The sequence below is a fragment of the Anolis carolinensis genome, chromosome 6 (assembly GCF_035594765.1).
Source record: "Anolis carolinensis isolate JA03-04 chromosome 6, rAnoCar3.1.pri, whole genome shotgun sequence".
Classification (NCBI taxonomy): domain Eukaryota; kingdom Metazoa; phylum Chordata; class Lepidosauria; order Squamata; family Dactyloidae; genus Anolis; species Anolis carolinensis.
The window spans coordinates 116,318,327-116,337,394 of NC_085846.1; the positions used below are offsets into that span (position 1 = coordinate 116,318,327).

General features: G+C 43.5%; 1 protein-coding gene across 1 annotated transcript in view; it reads left to right on the forward strand.

Annotated features, from left to right (window-relative positions):
* Positions 1–876: 876 nt before the first annotated feature.
* The window catches only part of pth1r (parathyroid hormone 1 receptor), a 164,392-nt gene continuing 146,200 nt past the window's right edge, over positions 877–19,068 (forward strand). The window contains exon 1 of the mRNA XM_062984114.1: positions 877–1,370. Coding sequence (XP_062840184.1) covers positions 1,293–1,370 — 78 coding nt within the window. The 5' untranslated portion in view covers positions 877–1,292. The remainder of the gene's footprint in view (positions 1,371–19,068) is intronic.

Sequence of the window (19,068 nt, forward strand, 5' to 3'; positions counted from 1 at the left end):
CGCGACTTCTCCTCCTCCTCCTCCTTTTTCTTTTCCTCCTTCTCCAACTCCAGGAGCGGACTTTCCTTCTCTCCCTTTCTCTCCCCCTTGGAGCCCTCCCTCCCTCCCTCTCCCCCCCCCTCCCTCCCCTTTTTGGACGGCGCTGGGAAGTCAACAGAACTGTCAGCGCGAGCGAAGCTTCGCCTGGAAAAAAAGAAGCACTAAAAGGAAGCCTGTGCCTGAAAACCCAGCAAAGGAGGAGGAGGAGGAGGCGAAAGAGCTCCCTTTACGCGCTGCTTCTCCCTCCGCCACCCCTGCTTTTGGCATATTTTCTGGCCTCCCAAAAGAACGCCAGGAACAGGAGAGGAAAGTCCAAGGAGAGAGAGATTCCTGCTGGGTTGATTCCTTCTTTCTTTCCGTCTCCAAAAAAGCCAAAGTCGCTCCTTGGGAAGGAAAAGAACCGGGACTCCACGCGTTTCTTGTCCAGATGTTGAAAAGGAGAAGTTTGGGAAGAGAAAGAGGAAAGCCAGGCATCTCCAGCACTCGCCTCCGACTCCTCTCCATCGGGCTCCATCCATCCATGAAGCGACGCGCATGGTAACGTCTGAATCCCGACACAAGCGGACACGTGTCTCCAAGACCCACCTTTGGATTCTCTGCAAAACCCGGACTTTTCTTTCTTGCAGAAACGAGAATAAAGTGGGAAGGCTTTTGCGCTCTGGGCTCTCCTGCGCGGAGCTAAAAATAAATCTCCTTTCCCTTCTCTCTTTCTTCCTTCCTTCTTCCTTCCTTCCTTTCTCTCTCTCTCTCTTCCCCTCCCTCCCCCTCCTGCCCCTCCCCTTTTGGGGGTGTTGGGTTTGACAAAGAAAGGGCTTGAACTTCCTCCTGTTTCAAAAAAGAAGAAGGCAGACGAGGAGGAAGAAGAGGAGGAGAGCTGAAGCTTGGACATGTGGATGTGATTTTTCTCTCCCTCCCCGCCTGGCTGTGGGACCCATGTGCGCCCCAAAGAAAGGCAGCCACCAGCATCTTCTCGGACAGTATCTCTTTTGGGGAGCCTCTCCAGGGTCTCCCCACCCCATGGACCCTCTCCTCCTCCTTTCCCCCCTTTTCTCCTCTTGAGCTGCTTTTGGGGAGCTGTCAACACTCTCGCCATGAGGAAGCGGGCCAAAGCCTTGGGCACCCTGGCCGTCTAGCTTGGGGGTTCCCTACTGGCTCCCTTCTCCCCACAACTTCAGGAATTTGGGGGGCTTTGCACCCGTTTCCCCAAAGCGCCCCAGGATTACTCTTCTGTCTGGGACCCTCTCGCCTCGGCTATGGGACCCCACCTGCTGCTCTGCCACACTTTGGGGCTGATGGTCTGCTGCTGCGCCTTGAGTGCCGTCTACGCCATGGTGAGTGGCCCGCTTTCATTGCCTCTCTTTGGCCTTTCTCTCTCTTTTTAGGATGCTGCTGGGTCTGCCCCTCCCCAGCCCTTGAGCCTTGCCTTTCCCTCAAGCGGAGAGGTGGCCTTGCTGAACGCGCCCTGTCAAGATTTCGTGTTGACTTTCCCAAAAAAGAAAACTAAACATTGCTAGAGGCATATTTCTGCAGGCTGGTATTTACACATGTGGCTCAACAAATAGTGAATCCACCACTGAGAGATCAGAAAGTGCAGGGCCACAAAGTTCCATCTCCTAACCTTCCTTCCTTCTTTACTTCCTTCCTTCTTTCCTTCCTTCCTTCTTTCCTTCCTTCCTTCATTCCTTCTTTCCTTCCTTCCTTTCTTCTTTCCTTCTCTCCTTCCTTTCTTCCTTTCTTCTCTCCTTCCTTCTCTCCTTCCTTCCTTCCCTCCCTCCCTCCCTCCTTCCTTCCTTCCTTCCTTCCTTCCTTCCTTCTCTCCTTTCTTCCATCCTTCCTTCTCTCCTTTCTTCCATCCTTCTTTCCATCCTTCCTTCCTTCTTTCCTTCCATCCTTTCTTCCTTCCTTCCTTCCTTCCTTCTTTCCTTCCTTCCTTCCTTCTTTCCTTCCTTCCTTCATTCCTTCTTTCCTTCCTTCCTTTCTTCTTTCCTTCTCTCCTTCCTTCCTTCCTTCTTTCCCTCCTTCCTTCTCTCCTTCCTTCCTTCCTTCCTTTCTTCTCTCCTTCCTTCTCTCCTTCCTTCCCTCCCTCCCTCCCTCCCTCCCTCCCTCCCTCCTTCCTTCCTTCCTTCCTTCTCTCCTTTCTTCCATCCTTCTTTCCATCCTTCCTTCCTTCTTTCCTTCCATCCTTTCTTCCTTCCTTCCTTCTCTCCTTTCTTCCATCCTTCTTTCCATCCTTCCTTCTTTCCATCCTTCCTTCCTTCTTTCCTTCCATCCTTCCTTCCTTCCTTCCTTCTTTCTTTCCTTCCTTCCTTCTTTCCTTCCATCCTTTCTTCCTTCCTTCCTTCTTTCCTTCCATCCTTTCTTCCTTCCTTCCTTCCTTCCTTCCTTCCTTCCTTGTTCTCACCTACAAATTTCTGTCTTTCCGTCTTCCTTCCTTCTCCTTCCTTCTGTAGACTTTTTGCTATGACTTTTAACCTTCACTCTTCATCCTTGTCTCTACTTTTTCCCATTCTGACGAATGAAGGAACTGGTATAACTCCAAAGTGTATACACTGGAGGCATCCCAGTAGGGATGATGGTGCTGTTATCCAAACTACGCAGAATTACAATGTTTACGCTGTAAGAAACCAACTTGGAAAGTGTCAGTAGAACCTCAGCTTCCAATAGAATCTAATGCCTGCCAACTTATGGCATCTCCATGGATTTTGTAGGCTTTGCTTAGGCAAGGACTACCTGGAGATGGTTTTGCCAGTTCCTTCCTCTGAAATACTTAATTACTTACTTAGGCGATCCCTCGTTGTAAGAGTATGATGGCCTTCCAAGAGCCAAGTCTTGGTGGTGGGTACGTAGGTGATCTGCATGTTCTTCCACAGTGAGGACATTGGTTTCCTCTGAAATAGAGCCTACAGCACTTGGGATTCCTTGGCAGTCTTTCTAGGCTTGGAGTGTCACCCCCAGAATCCCCCCAAAAGCTTATCCAGACAGTCCCAAAAGGCACTTCTTCCTCATGCTCTTGGAGTTCTAGTCTGCAGCATTTACAGAAAAGAAACCAAAGCGAGATCTTGTGCGTGTAGATGCCTTCAGGTTGCCTGTCAACTTATGGCAACCCCATACATTTCATTGGATTTTTCTTAAATCAGGATCCTCTGTCCTCATGATTTAATCATCATTAGTATAAAGTTGGCGTGATGTTTATATCGGTTGTTCCTTTAAAAGTCACTAATCAAAAAAGATCTTGGCAGTCCATGTGGAATTGTCCGTTTGATCTGATTTTGACAACAGGACAAACATAATGTGCATTTCCAAACACAGATCCGCATTGGCCATGCGCCTTTGCACATTTCAACCAGTCACGTACCTGGAGCAAATGACACAATAAATTCTGCACAACTATAATGGTCAGTTTTCGCCCACAAGTCAAATGTGTTCCAAATAAACAATAGCCCCTAATGCATATTTGGGAGCAAGAGTTTTGTCAGGCACAAAACCATTCTCTTTTTAAAAGTTTGGTTTCTGTACTGTATAGAAGGATGGCTTTGTGGTCCATCGTCACAACTACTCAATGAGTCTGATCAGTTCTGCCCTCCTGGAAAAGCCTGGTTGCCACCGTAAACACCTGCTTGAGGGCACAAACCCAACCTAATGCCGAGGACTTAACTACTAAACCATCTGGCATGGGGTTGAGGCTGAGCAACGGCCGTCTCCTTTGGGGAGAAGGTTCCACTTGGTCCCTTGGAAGTCTGGACTCGGGTTCTAGAAAGTTGTAAGTAAGGTGTAGCTTAGAGCATATGAAAAATGCTCGGTTGTCGCAGGGAACTACAATAGAATTGGAGAGGTGGGAAAAGTGGCCTTCCACTCCAACAAATGCTCGGTTTTCCCAGGAAACTACAACAGAGTCAGAGAGTTGGGAAAAAACCCCAAGGGCCATTCACTCCAACAGCCTTCTGCCAGACAGATATGCACAATCCAAGCCCTCCTGACAGATGCCCACCCAGTGTCTATTCATAAGCCACCAGAGATGGAGGCTCCACCAGACTCTGAAGTTGCTGGTTAAAAACAACCAAAATCAGAAACACGGGAGAGAGAATGCGCAAGCCTTAGAACAAAATGACCCAATTGGAAAAATTTGCAGTCCAAAATATAATAGACGATCCTGGGTTGTTTCCAATGAGGATCACTACCATGCATTAATGTTAATTCCCAGCAATGTCTTCCCAAAGGCATGCGATCTGTCCTTCACTTCTCCATCTATCCTTCCCATCTCCTTCACCTTCTGGCTTCATCTTCACTTTCTGGAGAAACCCGAACCTTTCTTGTTTGGGTTGATGGTTGGCATTTTGTCGTTTTGTGAAAGTTATGAAATAGTTTTCCACTCCCAGTAAATAAAACAGAATATTGACAATATTAGAGACTGGGGATGTACAGTAGAGTCTCACTTATCCAACATTCGCTTATCCAACGTTCTGGATTATCCAACGCAGTTGGCCTTTTAATAGACAATGTTTTTGTAGTCAATCTTTTCAATACATTGGTGCTGAATTTGTAAGTTCAGTAATTACTTCATAACATTGCTGTGTATTGAACTGCTTTTTGTCAAATTTGTTGTAAAACATGATGTTTTGGTGCTTAATTTGTAAAATCATAATGTAATTTGATGTTTAATAGGCTTTTCCTTAATCCCTCCTTATTATTTGCTTATCCAACGTTCTGCCGGCCTGTTTATTTTGGATAAGTGAGACTCTACTGTATCTATAGGCAGTTTGACACCACTTGAACTGCCATGGCTTAATGCTATGGAATTGTAGTTGTGGTCAGAGTTGTAGTTTTTGTTGACAGAGAAGGCTAAAGAGCAAAGGCTTTGTAAAACTACAGAGCCCATTACTCTATTGCACCGAGCCATGTCATTTAAGGTGGTGCCATACTGCATTAATTTCGCAGTGTAGATGCACCCGGAGTTGCTAGATTTGGGCTGTCCTGTCTGCGATCCATCAAACCTCTTGAGCAGAAGGCACCGACGTGAGTCTGGGCTTGTGTGTTTGCAGTTGCGGCATGCTCTCCTCCCCGACACATTCTCCTGATAAACAGATCCTGTTTTGTGCTTTTAAAATGGATTGAGGTTTGACAGCAGAACAAACATCGTGCATATTTCCAAGCGCCTGAAAACGCATGGTCGTGATCTCTCCGCCGTCGGGACTCTCTGTTTGGAGAAAGATTTATATTGGTCCTTTCCTCTGGGACATGAGCAAAAGCTATCCTTTTTGTAGAAAGCTTTCAACTCAGGCCATCTTTTAAAAAACCCACAACAAGAAGCAACAACATGCCATTCTGGGGGGAACTCTTGGAATGACATCTGAATTGGTATTTTGGTTGTACACTCGGGGCTGGACTGGCACGACTTTCTTTTCTGACACGTTGGTTTGTTGTGAGTTCAGAGAGAGAAAGCCTTTAGAAAAATGGAAAATAGCTAAACACAACCGTCTGTTTCCCACCCGAAACGGTGCCGAGTGAAAAACACGCTTTATTTTTAAACACCCTCAGTGAAAAGAAAGGATCTGGTAGTCCATATTGTTCTGATTCTCTCCTAAAGTTTCCTCTCATCTTGGTTTCCCAACTGTTTTAATTTGCCACTTGAAGGTTTGTTACCAATATCTATCTATCTATCTATCTATCTATCTATCTATCTATCTATCTATCTATCTATCTATCCATTTGTCTGTCTGTCTATCACAGTGGCACAGTGGGTTAAACTCTATTGACCTGAAGGTTGAGTTGCTGACCTGAAGGTTGCCAGTTCGAATCTGTGAGATGGGTGAGCTACCGTCTGTCAGCTCTAGCTTGCGGGGACATTAGAGAAGCCTCCGAGCTAACACATCCAGGCATCCCCTGGGCAACGTCTCTGTAGATAGCCAATTCTCTCACTCCAGAAGCAACCTGCAGTATGTTCTCAAATTGCTTCTGATACAATTTTTAAAAATCATTCTATCTTTTCTAGAAGGCAAGGATCCTATCTGATTTTTTCTAATGTTTTCTTTCAACTCCGTCTACGGACTCTTTAATGCCCTCTTTTAAGGTTTGCAACCTCTATCTATCTATCTATCTATCTATCTATCTATCTATCTATCTATCTATGTATCTGGTTGTCTATTTATCTATCTTTTAGAAAGGATCCTATAGTCTTAGTTTTCTGATTCTCTTCTAACATTTTCTCTCAACTCCATCTTCTTACTGTTCAGTTCCCTGTTTTAAGATTTGCTACCTCCGTCTATTTTTTAATCTCTTTCCTTATCTATCTATCTATCTATCTATCTATCTATCTATCTATCTATCTATCTGTCTATCATCTAAGGTTCCTATACTCTTTAATGTTCTTTTATTGTTGTTGTTATTGTTGTTTGATATACAGTAAGAGTAGTACACAGTAAACAAGATCATTATGCTGGCTGTTGCAGTGGATCACACGTCGGACACTTCCCAAGGGTCTAGGACTGTGTGATGTATCCGCGAATAATGTGTGCAGATCCAAGTAGGGTGGCCTATTGCTGGTGGCAGGTGGTGATTTTGTCAGCGCCAATTGCATTTAAGTGTAGGACAAGGTCTTTAGGCACTGCACCCAGTGTGCCAATCACCACTGGGACCTCCTTGCCTGGCTTGTGCCAGAGTCTTTGCAGTTCGATCTTTAGATCCTCGTATCATGTCAGCTTTTACAGTTGCTTCTCGCTGATTCTGCTGTCATCTGGGATTGCAACATTCTTCTTCTTCTTATTATTATTATTATTATTATTGCAGTGGCGCAATGGGTTAAACCAGTCGTTCTCAACCTGTGGGTCCCCAGATGTTTTTGGCTTTCAACTCCCAGAAATCATAACAACAGGTAAACTGGCTGGGATTTCTGGGAATTGTAGGCCAACACACCTGGGGACTCACAGGTTGAGAACCACTGAGTTAAACCCTTGTACTGGCTGGACTGCTGACCAGAAGGCTGGGTTGCTGACCTGAAGGTTGCCAGTTTGAATCTGCGAGATGGGGTGAGCTCCCATCTGTCAGCTCTAGCTTGTGAGAACACGAGAAAAGCATCCCAGCATAATGGTAACACATCCTGGCATCCCCGGGCAACATCTCTGTAGACGGCCAATTCTTTTATACCAGAAGTGACTTGCAGTATGTTCTCAAATTGCTTCTGACGCGATAAATAAATTTTCACTTAGTTCCTTGTTCTAACTGCTTTAATTCCATGCTTTAAGATTTATTAATAGGTTCTATTATCCATCTAGCCATTTTTCTATTTATCCATCTATCCAGGAATGACAGGAATATCATAGGTTATGGACTGGAGTAGACTGCAATATAAGTCTTGATATGTTGCCTCATGAACTTGGATGTATGCTGTAGTTGTTTTTCTTAATCCGTCTATCCTATTATGCTTATATTATTGATTATGTACTCTGATGGTTGTTTATGTGATTTTAATATGTTGCAAGCCGCTTTGGGTCCCGTGAGGGAGAAAAGCGGGATATAAATATGTTGTCGAAAGTTTTCACGGCTGGAATCACAGCGTTTTTGTGAGTCTTCGGGGCTGTATGGCCATGTTCCAGAAGCATTCTCTCCTGACGTTTCACCCACACCTATGGCAGGCATAGATGTGGGTGAAACGTCAGGAGAGAATGCTTCTGGAACACACAAAACCCCTGGGATATTATTATTATTATTATTATTATTATTATTATTATTATTATTACTATTATCATCTATCCTAGAATAAAGGGCTTCCTGTAATTGGTATTGTTCTGATTCTCTTCTAAAGTTTTCTTTCAACTCCAGCTTCTGAATTTTCAATGCTTTAAAGTTTGTTACCAGTATCTATCTTTTTATGCATCCATCCATCATTTTCTATCGATCTATCCCAGGCCTGGGCAAACTTGGGCCCTCCAGGTGTTTTGGACTTCAACTCCCACAATTCCTAGCAGCCGGTAGGCTGCTAGGAATTGTGGGAGTTGAAGTCCAAAACACCTGGAGGGCCCAAGTTTGCCCATGCCTGATCTATCGTCCTGTTTTGCATTTTTGCATTTTTGTGCAGAAATCGGCTGTCTCTTCTGTGCCGAATCGAATGCACAATGCTGTTCTCTATTTAGAAAAAAAAATCCCAAATCTCTGTGCAAAACAACTGCTTATGAATGTTGCATCGAACAGAATCCAAGCTGCAACGACTAACTTCGGTCCAGGATATTTCGTAATATTTCAGACTTTCTTGACACTTTTATTTCAACCGTTTCCCTAATAGTTTCAAATGTAATTTCCATCCCTATTACTTATTGATGGAACCGGTGAGCAGTTAACCAAGTCTGGACTTTGCGCATGAAACATGTTCAGGTTGAGGATTCCTTCTCCGAAATGCTCGGGGACAGAAAAGTTTGCAATTGGTTCCAATATTGGAGTATTTCTACCTACATAATGAGATGTCTTTCACTTAAATCCAAACCTGAAATTAATTCCCATTTCCTATATACATAGCTGGGAGGCAATTGTATTCGTAATATTTTTATTAATTTCGTTCCTGAAGCAAAGTCAGTGCGTGTACATTGAAGCGTCGGAAAGCAAAAGTGTCACGATCTCAACTAAACAATGTAGATAATTCCAGATTTTTGGGTATTTCAGATTTCAGAATTGCAAATCCTCAAACTATATGATTTACTTAATATAGTTATTTATTTACCACTTTTTAGACTGATTGAAATACATATAATGTGTTGTTGAAAGCTTTCATGGCCGGAATCACTGGGTTACTGTGAGTTTTCCGGGCTATCTGGCCATGTTCCAGAAGCATTCTCTCCTGACATTTTGCCCACGTCTATGGCAGGCATCTTCAGAGGTTGTGAGGTCTCTTGGAAACTAAGCAAGTGGGGTTTATATATCTGTGGAATAATGTCCAGGGTGGGAGAAAGAACTCTTGCTTGTTAGAGGCAAGTGTGAATGTTGCAATTGGCCACCGTGATTAGTATTGAATAGCCTTGCAGCTTCAAAGTCTGGCTGCTTCCTGTATTCTATATTCTGGCTAACAGTATGAAAAAAAAAACTCTAAAATCAGGGCAGTAAATAAAGAACCACACTCAGCAAACAGGGAATTCCAGACAAGAACAATCAAGGCCAGTTAAGACCTCTCAACAAAGGATTCCCCCAGACAAGAAGCAGCCAGTCTTTGAAGCTGCAAGGCTATTCAAGGTGGCCAATTTCAACATTCGCACTTGCCTCAAAGAGATGAGAGTTCTTTCTCCCACCCTGAACATCATTCCACAGGTATATAAACACCACTTGCCTAGTTTCCAACAGACCTCACAACCTCTGAGGATGCCTGCCATAGATGTGGGCAAAACATCAGGAGAGAATGCTTCAGAAACATGGCCAGACAGCCCAGAAAACTCACAGCAACCTAATAATAATAATAATAATAATAATAATAATAATAATAATAATAATACTTTACTTGTAACCCGGTTTACAATAAAAGAGGGAAACATTAAATGCCTATAGCATCCTTTTATATAAATTGGCATCATCGAGGTTGGATTTTTGGAATTATACTTTGAATATTTTAAAACCGTGGATGGTTGAATCTATGGATGCAGAATCCATAGGCTGACTGTATATGATCTTTCTTTCAGATAGAAACTTTTAGCCCGAAATCTGATACGTCTTTTCATCAAAGCGGGACTCCTTGGGTGCATCCACACTGTAGAATAAATGCAGTTCAATAGCACTTTAACAGCCATGGCTCATTGCTATGGGATCCTGGGTGTTGCAGTTTGCTGGACAGCAGCACTCTTTGGCAAAGAAAAATAAAGACCTTATAAAACTATAGCTCCCAGGATCCCATCGCTTTTAGCCGTGGTGATTAAAGTGGTGTCAGACTGCATCCATTCCACAATGTAGATGCATCTTAGGGCTCGGTAGGACAAGAATGCTTGGAGAAGAGTCTCTTCTTTACCTTCTCGAGGATCTTTGTGCTTTGACCATCTCTGGATTCCATTATCCTGTTTTCTTCTTCCTCTGCAATATGCAGATCGTTGTGACCATAACCTACCTTTCTTGCAAATATCAAACCCTGACCATTTTGCTGGCTCTAAGGTGTGCAAAACCTCATCCTAAATTGCATGCAAAACCAGATTGTGAGCTTGGATCAGTGAAACCACAGCTGGAAGGATTTGCAAAGAGTTGGACACCTTTGCAGAACCGGAATGAAATTTCCCGGGGACTGCATTTGCAAAACCGCATTTGGCAGCGTTTATTTCTCTGGAACACTTGTCGCATTTGCTACCGCTTTCTTAAAGAAATTATCATAAGATTCTCCCTCAAGTAAAGTAGCAAGATGCATCTACACCAGGCCTAGGCAAACTTGGGCCCTCCAGGTGTTTTGGACTGCAACTCCCACAATTCCTAACAGCCGGTAGGCTGTTAGGAATTGTGGGAGTTGCAGTCCAAAACACCTGGAGGGCCCAAGTTTGCCCAGGCCTGATCTACACTGCAGAATTTTGATTCTGTTGATTTGTTTTATTTCAGTTTAGCCCCTCAATGCATTACCAGCCTGTGATAATATAAAGCTTATGGACCTAGAGCAGAAAAGGCCAAATTTGGAGACAAACTTTCTGCAAAAAAAAGTATGAATTTCAGACCAAAATCCAAGCATTATAAAGGGGAAAAAATATGTTATATCTGCATTTAATTTATCCCTAGGTCTCCTTCCTCCAATTTGTCTCTAATGCTTTGCATGAGGGAAAAATATATCTGTATTGAATTTATTCCTAGGTCTCCTTCCTCCAATTTGTTTCTAATGCTTTGCATGAGGGAAAAATATATCTGTATTGAATTTATTCCTAGGTCTTCTTCCTCCAATTTGTCTCTAACGCTTTGCATGAACTTCAGGGCTAGTAAGTGCCATTTACATTCCTGTGTTTTAACTTCCAAAATAATTGGTCACTTTGCCCCTTATGCATCTAAATCAAGTAAAATCATTTTCTCAAATTTCCAACATCCTTATTTGTGTGTTTGTGTCAGGAGTGACTTGAGAAACTGCAAGTCACTTCTGGTGTGCGATAATTGGCTGTTTGCAAGGGGACATTAATAATAATAATAATAATAATAATAATAATAATAACAACAACAACAACTTTATTTTTATACCCTGTCTCCATCTCCCTGGAGAGGGCTCGGAGCGGCTAACATGGGGTCAAACCCAGATAATCACAATAAAACAGGATAAAATACATTCATAAACACGCATCATTAACAAGAAATTTAAACAGAATAAAACACAATTTTAAACATTGCTCGGATGTTTTGATGCTTTTATCATTCTTGTGGGAGGCTTCTTCCATGTCCCCGCATGGGGAACTGGAGCTGATAGAGGGAGCTCATTTACACTCTCCCTGAGTTGGATTCGAGCAGGGAACCTTAAGGTCAGCAACCCAACCTTCAAGTCAGCAGCCCTGCCAGCACAAGGCTTTAACCCACTGTACCACAGGCGCTCCAGCCTCCTTATGGAGATCCATTAGATATGTGTTGTCGAAGGCTTTCATGGCCGGGATCACAGGGTTGTTGTATGTCTTTCGGGCTGTGTGGCCATGTTCCAGAAGCATTCTCTCCTGACGTTTCGCCCACATCTATGGCAGGCATCCTCAGAGGTTGTGAGGTATGGAGAAAACTAAGCAAAGAGGTTAATATATATCTGTGGAAAGTCTAGGGTGAGAGAGGTCAGTATGAATGTTGTGTAGTTAATCACTTTAATTAGCATTGAAAAGCTTTATAGAAAGATCAGCAACCTCAATCTAAGCACCAAGGACATCCTGAACAGCTTTGATGTGGTGTCCCTTTTTACCAAAGTCCCAGTAGCTGACACCCTCACACTAATCAAACAAAACTTCCCAGAAGACATCACAGCCCTGTTTCACCATTGCCTCACCACTAGCTACTTTCAGTGGGACACTGGATTCTATGAACAGAAGGATGGAGTGGCCATGGGGAGCCCTCTCAGCCCAGTAGTAGCAAATTTCTATATGGAATACTTTGAAAAACAGGCCCTAGAAACAGCACCAAAAAAGCCAACTGTTTGGTTCAGATACGTAGATGACACCTTCACAATTTGGAGCCATGGAGAGGAAGAACTCAGCAAGTTCCTGGACCATCTTAACAGCATCCACCCAAACATCCAATTCACCATGGAAAAAGAAAAGGAAGGAAAACTGCCATTTCTAGATGTTCTGGTCATCCGCAAACCCAATCAACAATTGGGCCACACAGTTTACAGAAAACCTACACACACAGATAGATACCTTCATAAAAACTCCAACCATCACCCAAGTCAAAAAAGGAGCACAATCAGAGCCCTGACAGACCGTGCACAAAGAATCTGCGAACCTCACCTCCTCCAAGGTGAACTCAACCACCTAAACTGGGCTCTACAGGCCAATGGATACTCCACCACAGACATCAGAAGAGCTGCAAGGCCAAGAACAAGCCATGAGAGTCAAGACAAAGATCCACCCAGAGGAAAGGTGTCCTTACCCTACATCAAGGGAACTACTGACCGCATAGGGAAGCTGATGAAGAAGCACAACCTACAAACTATCTACAGACCCACGAAGAAAATCCAACAAATGCTACGGTCAGCGAAGGACAAGAGGGATCCTCTCTCTTCTGCAGGAGTCTACCGGATCCCATGCAGCTGTGGACAAGTCTACATAGGGACCACCAAACGCAGCGCCCAAACAAGAGTCAAAGAACATGAAAGGCACTGCAGACTAATTCAACCAGAGAAATCAGCCATAGCAGAGCATTTGATGAACCAGCCTGGACACAGAATACTATTTGAGAACACAAAAATGCTGGACCATTCTAACAACTATCATGTCAGACTACACAGAGAAGCCATTGAAATCCACAAGCACGTGGACAACTTCAACAGAAAGGAAGAAACCATGAAAATGAACAAAATCTGGCTACCAGTATTACAAAACTCAAAAATCAGAACAGTAAATAAAAAGCAATACTCTGAAAACAGAGGATTTCCAGACATGAATCAACCAAAGGCAGTTAACGACTCTAAACAAAGGATGCCCCAGAGGCAGGAAGAAGACAGCAGATAAGCTTTTCAATGCTAATTAAAGTGATTAACTACACAACATTCATACTGACCTCTCTCACCCTAGACTTTCCACAGATATATATTAACCTCTTTGCTTAGTTTTCTCCATACCTCACAACCTCTGAGGATGCCTGCCATAGATGTGGGCGAAACGTCAGGAGAGAATGCTTCTGGAACATGGCCACACAGCCCGAAAGACATACAACAATCCATTAGATATATCGTTTTTGCCTGGTATAATTCAGGCTTCCCAAATAGTGCATCTATACTGTATCAGGAACACAGTTTGCGATGGTTCAATACTATAGAGTCCTAAGAATTGTAGTTTTACAAGGTCTTGAACTTACTGTGCCAAAAAAAATGCTAGTGCCTTAAATAAATGTAAAAGTAAAGGTTTTCCCCTGACATGAAGTCCAGTCGTGTCCGACTCTGGGGGTTGGTGCTCATCTCCATTTCTAAGCCAAAGAGCCAGCGTTGTCCGTAGACACCTCCAAGGTTATGTGGCCAGTATGACTACATAAAGCACCATTACCTTCCCGCCAGAGCAGTACCTATTGATCTACTCACATTTGAATGTTTTCGAACTGCTAGGTTGGCAAGAGCTGGGGCTAACAGTGGGAGCTCACCCCACTCCCCGGATTCAAACTGCCAACATTTTGGTTAGCAAGTTCAGGAGGTCAGTGGTTTAATCTGCTGCACCACTGGGTGGCTTACCAAACTACAAATCCCATGATCCTATAACAGTGAACCTTGGCAGTTAAAGTGGCATCAAACTGCATTAATTCTACAGTGTGGATCAGGCATGGGCAAGCTTAAGTGGCTTGAGGAGGAAAAGGAAAGTGCCTGAGGTTGTTAGGAGGCTTGGGCAAACTTGGGCCCTCCAGGCGTTTTGGACTTCAACTCCCACAATTCCTAACAGCCGGTAGGCTGTTAGGAATTGTGGGAGTTGAAGTCCAAAACACCTGGAGAGCCCAAGTTTGCAAATGTCTGCTGTAAATGCAGAAAACTGCATCGGAATAATATTTTCTTTAACACAAAGCAACCTATGGCAAACAGTGTGCCATTTTTAAAATAAAGATTGCTGTTTCCTACCCACAAAGCAGGAACTTTGCACAACAAAACGTCTTGCACAAAGAAGGCTTTGCACAGAAAATACCTTACACAACCAAATCCTGTATCTAGGTCCTTCTCTTGATTGGTCAATATTGCTGGGGCTTTTTATGCAACGTTATTCGTGGGCAAAGCTCTGGCTATAGAAGGTTGCCTTATAAAAAGAAGATCTCAACATGACTTTGTATTTACAGTCTGGCACAAAAAGCATTCGTGGCTATCTAGAAACATGATCAGAGGTTGCTGTGAGTTTTCTAGGCTGTGTGGCTATGTTCCAGAAGCATTCTCTCCTGATGTTTCACCCACATCTATGGCAAGCATCCTCAGAGGTTGTGAGGTCTGTTGGAAACTAGCCAAGTGGGGTATATATACTATATCTGTGGAATAATGTCCAGGGTGGGAGAAAGAACTCTTGTCTGCTTGAGGCAAGTGTGAATGTTGCAATTGGCCAGCTTGATTAGCATTGAATAGCCTGGCAACATCAAAGCCTGGTTGCTTCCTGCCTGGGGGAATCCTTTGGTATGAGATGTTAGCTGGCCCTGATTGTTTCTTGTTTGGAATTCCACTGTTTTCAAAGTGTTGTTCTTTATTTACTGTCCTGATTTTAGAGGGTTTTTTTTAATACTGGGAGCCAGATTTTGTTCATTTTCATGGTTTCTTAGAGGTTGCTGTGGCTGTATGGCCATTTTCCAGAAGCATTCTCTCCTGACGTTTCATCCATACCTATGGTAGGCATCCTTAGACGTTGGAAACTAGGCAAGTGGGGTTTATATATCTGTGGAATGATGTCCAGGGTGAGAGAAAGAACTCTTGTCTGCCTGAGGCAAGTGTGAATGTTGCAATTGGCCAGCTTGATTAGCACTGAATAGCGTGGCAACTTCAAAGTCTGGCTGCTTCCTGCCTGGGGGAATCCTTTGTTATGATTGTTTCTTCTCTGGAATTTCACTGTTTTCTAAGTGTTGCTCTTTATTTACTGTCCTGATTTTGGAGTTTTTTAAATACTGGGAGCCAGATTTTGTTCAGTTTCATGGTTTCTTAGATGTTTCTGTAAGTTTTCTGGGCTTTCATGGCCAGAATCACTGGGTTGCTGTGAGTTTTTTTTTATGCTGTATGGCCATGTTCCAGAAGCATTCTCTCCTGACGTTTCACCCCTACCTATGGCAGGCATCCTTAGAGGTTGGAAATTAGGCAAGTGGGGTTTATATATCTGTGCAATGATGTCCAGGGTGGGAGAAAAAAACTCTTGTGTGCTTAAGGCAAATGTGAATGTTGCAATTGATTAGCATTGAATGGCCTTGCAGCTTCAAAGCCTTGCTGCTGGAACATGGCCATACAGCCTGGAAAAATCACAGCAACAAAGTGATTCCGGCGATGAAATCCTTTGACAACACAATTAGAGGTTTTCAAAGGTTGGATGGCTGTCAGTCGGGATGGCTTGCATTGTGTCTTCCTGTTTGGCGGAATGGGGTTGGACTAGATGACCTCTAGAAGTGTCTTCCAATTCTAGCATAATATATCATGGTGGAGTCTCCTTCTGTGGTCATTTTTCAGCAGAAGCTGGATGGCCATCTGCTAGAAGGGCTTGGATTGTGTCTTCCCGCATAACATAACGGGGGTTGGTTTGGATGACCTTTGGGGTCCCTTCCACTGCTAGAATTCTATGAATTTCCTTCTCCTTTGAAATGCATTTTGCAATGCATTCCTCTGGCCAACCTGTTGCTCAAAGCAGAAGCTCAAGGAGTTTTTTGAAATACGTGTAATTGACCTGAAGTCAAAACTGAGTGCACAGCGGCAGAGCTCCTTGCTGCTTGAGGTTCAAAGAAGATCCTTCTGTAATTGAATTAAGAGTGAATTTGCAATCTCTCCTTAAGGAAATGAGTCTCTACATCTGAGCAGAATGCCAAACACCAATAAGAGAGAGAGAGAGAGGAGGTAATTTCCAGGCAGTCACCACCGTTTTCCCCGAGGCTCGTGGCTTCAGGTTTAATCCTCCTTTGAATATTTAATCAGAATTATCAATAATGCAGATCACCAACACTGATTGGGGCGGATTTCGGAGTCCACAAAACAAACCCTCTCCCTTCCCTTGGTGTATTATATCAGTGCGTGTGTCATTCATATATAATACCCAGTTTGATTTGTTCTTTACACGGAGTGGAATTAAGGCTTTTAATCTAACAAGCGATATCTGTGTTGTGGAACCTGATAGAGAATGAATAAATTGACTGCAGGAATCCCATCTCTGCAGTGATGCTGCTCAAATCAAATCAATGCACCACAGCCTAAGTATCCACATGGATACATCCCTGGCCTTCATGTGGATACGTCAAAACATGGGTCATAACTTCATTAATGTGTTGTCGAAGGCTTTCATGGCTGGAATCACAGGATTGTTGGCCATGTTCCAGAAGCATTCTCTCCTGACGTTTCACCCACATCTATGGCAGGCATCCTCAGTGGTTGTGAGGTCTGTTGGGGGAAAAACTAAGCAAGGAGCAGTAATTAAGGAACCACACTCAGGAATTGCAGACATGAATCAATCATGGGCAGCTAACACCTCTGAACAAAAGCATTACCCCAGGCAGGAAGAGGCCAGAACACGAATCTGGCAAGGCCATTAATGCTAATCAAGGGGATTCATTACAACATTCACACTGCCTCCAACAGACAAGAGTTCCTCCTCCCAATTCTAGACATGAATCAATCAGGGGCAGCTAACACCTCTGAACAAAAGATTCCCCCAGGCAGGAAGAGGCCAGGAAACGAATCTGGCAAGGCCATTAATGCTAATCAAGGTGGTTATTTACAACATTCACACTGCCTCCAACAGTCAAGAGTTCCTTCTCCCAATTCCAGACATGAATCAATCAGGGGTAGCTAACACCTCTGAACAAAAGATTCCACCAGGCAGGAAGAGGCCAGGACATGAATCCGGCAAGGCCATTAATACTAATCAAGGTGGTTAATTACAACATTCACACTGCCTTCAACAGACAAGAGTTCCTTCTCCCAATTCCAGACATGGATCAATCAGGGGCAGCTAACACCTCTGAACAAAAGATTCCCCTAGGCAGGAATAAGCCAGAACTGAATCCGGCAAGGCCATTAATGCTAATTAAGGTGGTTAATTACAACATTCACACTGGCCTCCAACAGACAAGAGTTCCTCCTCTCAATTCCAGACATGGATCAATCAGGGGCAGCTAACACCTCTGAACAAAATATTCCCCCAGACAGGAAGAAGCCAGGACACGAATCTGGCAAGGCCGTTAATGCTAATCAAGGGGATTCATTACAACATTCACACTGCCTCCAACAGACAAGAGTTCCTCCTCCCAGCTGACACCTCTGAACAAAAACATTACCCCAGGCAGGAATAAGCCAGAACATGAATCTGGCAAGGCCATTAATGCTAATCAAGGTGGTTAATCACAACATTCACACTGGCCTCCAACAGACAAACCCTGGACTTTCCACAGATATATAAACTTTCCTTGCTTAGTTTTTTCCAATATACCTCACAACCTCAGAGATGTGGGTAAAACACCAGGAGAGAATGCTTCTGGAACATGACCATACAGAACAGAAAACACACAACAGCTTCATTGATTTCAATGGGATAAATGGCAGAAGTACACTGAAGAGGGTATAGCTCAGGTATGGGCAAACGTTGGCCTGCCAAGTGATTTGGACTTCAACTCCCACAATTCCTAACAGCCTACCTACATCCAGAGAGCAGTGTGGACTCAAACAGTGATGGATCTGGACCAAACTTGGCACGAATATTCAGTATGCCCAAATGTGAACACTGGTGGAGTTTGGGCAAAATAGACCTTGACATTTGGGAGCTGTAGTGTTTTCTGATGGTCTTTGGAGACCCCTCTGATGCCCCCTTGCGACCCACCCAGGGGTCCCGACCCCCAAGTTGAGAAACACTGATTTAGAGTAAGCAACTTTTGAACTGCAGTTATATGGCGGAAACGGAGTCTCAATAGATGACCCAACCACTGTTTCTCCTGCTCCATCAAGATGCTTTGCCTTTTTGCTGAAACCAGACAATTCGTTTCTGATTTTGCATCTTTATTCCCAGGACCACAACGCCCCATATTCCATATTAGGCATGGTCATATTCTCTGGGGAACGCTGGGAGATGTTGTGTTCCGGTGAATCCGCTCCAAGTTTTAGTTGGCCAACCCACTCCAACTTTGAAGGAGCTCTCTATGGTGCTGAACCTACTTTTTCGGTCTGGATTTTACAGGCGTAGAACCCATTTCCCAAAGTAGGTTCAACAGCCTGGAGAGCTCCTTCGATGTTGGAGTTGGAGTGGATTTACTAAACCCTTGATATACGAGTTACGATTATTTATCATTAAGTGTTGGGAGCACTCTAGCTTTGGATTTCCCACCACAACTTTCAAGGATTCTTCAAAAGCCTATGATTCTCTATTTCATTTGCTAAACAGAGAAGATATACAGTAGAGTCTCACTTATCCAACATAAACGGGCCGGCAGAACATTGGATAAGTGAATATGTTGGATAATAAAGAGGGGTCAAAGAAAAGCCTATTAAACGTCAAATTAGGTTATGATTTTACAAATTAAGCACCAAAACATCATGTTATACAACAAATTTGATAGAAAAAGTAGTTCAATAGGCAGTAATGTTATGTAGTAATTACTGTATTTACGAATTTAGCACCAAAATATCACGATGTATTGAAAACATTGACTACAAAAATGCGTTGGATAATCCAGAACGTTGGATAAGCGAATGTTGGATAAGTGAGACTC